We start from the raw sequence: 5000 nt of genomic DNA on the forward strand, positions 1-5000 counted from the left end.
CGAATTTCAAAGTATCGAGACAGAGAGAGAGAGAGAGAGGGAAAAGTGGTGGTGTTTAAAAGTTGATTCGAGTCGTTCGTGCTGGCCGGATATTCAGCCCTTCGTGCGTCAAAGTAGGACAGCCTAAATATAGTACGGCTAGGATCCATCGATTCGAAGTCAGGTTCGATTTCGCTTCGTGCAACGAGTGCCCGTAATAACGATCTACCGAAAATTGTTCACGATCGTGGAGATACGAGGAGGAAGAAATTCGAGCCGATTCGTTCGAGAAGCTTCTCCGCGGAGAAAGATCGTCATCATCCACGGCGATTCGTGAAAGTGTATCGGCGGTATGTATTCCCTCGAGACGAAAGCCCGTCGCCCGCGTTTCGTCCTTATTTTCCTTCGCTAAGAGCCTCGCCTCGGCGTTAATTCGCGCCTCGTTAGAAATAACGAAGGAAGGGGTCATTGAAACGAGGGTGCCGGGTCACGACCCCATCCCCTCCGGCACCACGCAGCCAGGTACCAGGAGGAGAAGGAGGAGGAGGAGGAGGAGTGGCAGCAGGTCACGGTTCGCCTGGTTGGAGCAGGTACTGTGCATGAATAAAAGATAATCCTAAGAAGGATTTGCATTTTTCCGTCGTGACGGTCGACGACCGTCTTCCTCTCCGTCCCTTCGCTAGGCTAGGTAACAAGAAATCGATGTCCTGTCCGTGACACGGGGGTTTAAAGGCGTTCGAGTAAATCGGGACAGATATCGCGTCGGGGGAAACGATCGTTTATTTATAATAATCCCGCACCCGGTCCGTTAATCGATACACGGGTCTGACGTGTTAATCGTTCCGGTGGACGGATCCTCTTAGAAACGTTTCTAATTAAAAACCAACGATGTTCGAGGAGTCCCAAAGAGGAGTCTCGAATCGAAAATTCGTTCGAACGGATGATGATGATGATACGATGATGAAACGAAAGTGAAAGAAAGGCAGAGCGGATCTGGAAAAAGGAGGGAAGAAGAAGAAGAAGAAGAAGAGAACGGAACCGAAAGTTCACGTGGAGCAACAGATCCCCCGCGGATGATCCGGGCACTCGGTCAGGTAAACAGAGGCGTCGCTGGCGCGTCGAATAGTCGACGTCCAAGCGCAAACAAACGCTTGGCGGAATAAACCGCGTGCCGGTAGGAAAAATAAATGGGAACGGAGCGGAGCGCCATCACCGCCATTAGACGAGCGTAGCAATCGAGCCGAGGAAAGGAAGTAGAGGAAGAGAGAGAGAGAAGGAGGCAGAGAGGGAGAGAGACGACGGTTGATCACGATCCTCCCGGTGATTAGTTCCGATTAGAAAATTGCACGGGATGGAAGGCTCGTGGAAGGGGTTGCGGCGAAGACAGCCCCTATTAAGGCAACCGCTTCTGAGGTTGGATCGCTTCGAAACGCGCGTAGGGTGTGACGACGATGTGGGGTTGCCTAACCCACACACACACACACACACACACACACGTGTGCACACGCTCAGGCTCGCTCGCTCTCTCTCTCTCTCTCTCTCTTTCTCTCCACGCCGTCCTCCCCTTCGCCAATCGAACGCCGCCACCCTTGGCGGTCCGCATTGCATCAGTGTGAGGCTAGCACTCGGCTAGGACTCTTCCGGTTCTTCCTCTCCTCCGCGTTGTAAACACAACCGATATTATTTCCCCCTATTTGGGACAACGTTCCAACGCCGGATCGATATCCTCCTCCTCCTCCCCCCTCCCCCCTCCCCTCTCTGCCCCCCTCCTCCCCCCTCCTCCTTCTCCCCCTCCCTCCCCCCCGGTTCCTCCTTCCAGCCTCTGAGGACGGGCTTTCACTCGGATCGACAGTCGTTTTGCCGCCGCCGAGTTTTCCTCCGACTCGGCTCAGCTCGTTTCACGCTCGATAAAACGCGTGATGGTGAGACTGCGAGGAGAGACGACGGGACGTTAGAGCGCGTAGGGCGTGTATACGGCGTGGATCGGGAGAGGACATATCGAGGAGAGAATATCCTTTCTTGTCTACCCTCTCCCTCCCCCCCCTCTCCCCCTCCGCCCTACCCCCTCTCTCCCTTTCTCTTTCTCTTCCTTTCTCTACGAGTTTCTCCTCCAACAAGGATTTCGATTATGTACGCCTCTCGCCGTGCATAACACGCGCGAGAGATTACCAACCAAAGGTGGTGGAATTCGCGGGGGGTGAATTCGTTTCGAGGTGAATAAGTCGGTCCGTCGACCGGTCGCGGTTTCGCGAAAGTGCACGTGTTTTCCATCGGGTGTGTGTATATATATGTGTATGTGTATGTGTGTGTGTGCTTGTGTGTCGTCCTCGTCGTCGTCGTCGTCGTCGTCGTCGTCGTCGTCGTCGTTGTCGAGCATTGGAAGCATAGTGCGTGTCAAGTGTTTACTTGATGGTCGATCGGTGGCCGCGCTCGTTTCGTCGTCGTGATTAAACCTCCATAAAGGCCGGTTTAAATGGCAGAGAGTCCAATTAGCAAGTCGAAACGCTACTGTGCCAGGCAGGTTAGCTCGTCTTTCGTCTTGTTCTACGTCGTCTCGCGTGATTCTTTTCCTTCGCCACCAAGGTTTTTCTTTCTCTCTAATTGGACGGTTTTCTTTCTTCTTTGTTTTTTTTTTTCTTCTGACCGTCGATCGAGGAAAAATATCGAGAATTTCGTTCTGGAAGCTTTGGAGCTTCCATAGAAACAATCTTGACGATCGGATTTTCATTCCGAACGAATCGGGTGGTAAAAAAAAAAAAAAATCTGCTTCTTACTCCTTGAAGTGGAATTTTCTTTTTTTTTTTTTTTTTTTTGTATCTTTTCCCGACGATTTGACGGTGTATCGACGAATTGAAAAATACAGAAAGAAAAAAAGAAATGGGAAATAGAGGGGCGGATTTTTCCCACGATGGATTTTTGCCGGACGAGAAACGGTTTAAACGGTTGTTGGGGGCGGGGAGTGGAAACAAATCTTTCTCTCCGCTGTTGAATAAAATGGCACGGCGCAAAGGAGAGGCGCGTATGGAGAAAAGAGCTCGCGTGGGTGTTGTATTTTTCGCGTTTCTCGCCGTGTTGGTATTCGACAGAAAGGAGAGGAAGTTGAAAATGCAGACCGAAACAAAGGTGTTTCAGATATTGTTCCCTCGGACATTCAGGGTGGGAAATAACGCGGTATTAAAACGAACACGGATCGAGGGAAGATATATATATATATATATATTTTTTTTTTCTCTCTCCACACCTTCGATAAACGTCGGCGATAAACGTTGCCACGATTATCGAAAATTTTTATCAATCCGTTTTCAGATTAAAAATGTACCTACTCGTTGTAGCACTACTTCTAGTTCGGGTTTATTTTCACCGCGAAAATAAATTGGCGAGATCGGCGAAGTGAGTCAAGTGAATCGAGAAATCGATCTCGGGATAATGGAAATCTTTGCTTCTTCCTCTCGATTGTTGAAAAAAAAAAAGAAAAAAAGGAAAAAAAAAAAAAGAAAGAGGCGATCGAACGAAAAGAATTAAAAAAAAAAACATATCAAATTTTTCATCCAACTAAGATCAACATAAACAACTCTTCTTTCGTTCCTTTTACAAATAAGAATGGTTTGAGAAAAGGGGGGAGGGGGTAAGGGAAGAAACAGAAAGGAGGGAGAAAAATTTTCAAAGATGGAAATTTTCGGGAAAAATTGAAAGGGAATGTGGTAGAATCGTCGACACGTTTCATCGTGTTTTTTGTGATTAAAGAAAATTGTGGCAAAGGAGGGATGAACGGCGAATCTATCCTTTCCCAAGATGTGGATAACGTGTGCTCCAGGTGCTGTCCCTTGGAAACGATATCCTCCCAGAGTACAAATTACAGTCACCTAGAATCGGCAAGTGGACCATACTACACTATTCACCCTTCAAAGCGGTCTGGGACTGGGTGATACTGTTGCTCGTGTTGTACACCGCCATATTCACCCCGTACGTAGCCGCCTTCGTCCTGTCGGATCCGGATTACAACAGCAGGAAGAACAAAAAGTACAGTGACGATCCCATCGTCATCATAGACTTCATAGGTGAGACACGAGCACGACGCACGATAATGATAATGATAAAATAAAGAGATGTCGGGAAAATGTGTGAAAATGTGAAATTTTTGTCTGATGAACTATGAGTGAGAGAACTCTGTTTTCACCGCGCGCTTACTTGCCATGATCAAACTTGTGTAGAGATCATTTGTATTTAGAGCTTTATAGTAAAACTTAGATCGGTCAGAGAGTGATATTTATTTTCCTAGATAGAGTTTGTGTCGTGTGCGGATGTTTAGGCAGATAGTCGCAAAAATAGATCGATCCAAAAAAAAAAAAAAAAAAAAAGTAAATTTTCGATCGAGATTTTGAACGTGTTCGTCCCGATGTATAAAAGTAAATTTTTGATTGATCCTTTCGCTGTCTATAGTATTACATATGTATATCTATATATAGTATTATTGATATTCGCTTCGTTGTTTTCTTCTTTTTCTTTTTTTTTTTTTTTTAGGATAATTTTTTAGGACAATCGGTAATCGAGGATAAACGATAGCTTATTTCTTGTTATTTATTTATTTATTTATTTATTTATTTTTTTTTTTTTTTGCGCGCATATAGTCGTTGTTTTCACGAGGCTTTTGGTGTTTCAGTCGACGTCACTTTCATAGTGGACATCATCATAAATTTTCGCACGACTTTCGTGAATAGCAACGATGAAGTGGTGTCCCATCCTGCAAAGATAGCCGTCCATTACTTGAAGGGTTGGTTCATCATCGACTTGGTGGCGGCCATACCCTTCGACCTTTTTCTCGTTGGCTCTCACACTGACGAGGTAAGTTTCGTCGCACGCTCCACGTTTTCTGAGAATCTTCTTTCCAGGCTGAACCCTGATCATTTGTCGAATCACTTTCGTTTCTTTTTTTTTTCTTTTTTTTTTTTTTCGAAATACGAACTTTTCTCTCTCTCTCTCTCTCTCTCTCTCTCTCTCTCTCTCTCTCTCTCTCTCTCTCT

At 46.3% G+C, this 5000-nt stretch overlaps 2 protein-coding genes across 9 annotated transcripts in view; both read left to right on the forward strand.

Moving 5' to 3' along the window:
• The window catches only part of LOC147657519 (uncharacterized), a 21549-nt gene extending 17787 nt beyond the window's left edge, over positions 1 to 3762 (forward strand). The window contains exon 3 of the mRNA XM_086908988.1: positions 3724 to 3762. Within this exon, the coding sequence (XP_086765114.1) occupies positions 3724 to 3747 (24 nt within the window). The 3' untranslated portion in view covers positions 3748 to 3762. The remainder of the gene's footprint in view (positions 1 to 3723) is intronic.
• sei (potassium voltage-gated channel seizure) overlaps positions 1 to 5000 on the forward strand; it is a 104587-nt gene that overhangs the window by 74668 nt on the left and 24919 nt on the right. For all 8 annotated transcript variants that reach the window (XM_086909001.1, XM_086908997.1, XM_086908999.1 and 5 more), the window contains 2 exons: positions 3794 to 4037; positions 4640 to 4821. In XM_086909001.1, the coding sequence (XP_086765127.1) occupies positions 3794 to 4037; positions 4640 to 4821 (426 nt within the window). The remainder of the gene's footprint in view (positions 1 to 3793; positions 4038 to 4639; positions 4822 to 5000) is intronic.

This window comes from Apis florea, unplaced genomic scaffold (genome assembly GCF_048593485.1).
Source record: "Apis florea isolate Af1SG1 unplaced genomic scaffold, ASM4859348v1 contig_3081_pilon, whole genome shotgun sequence".
Lineage (NCBI taxonomy): Eukaryota > Metazoa > Arthropoda > Insecta > Hymenoptera > Apidae > Apis > Apis florea.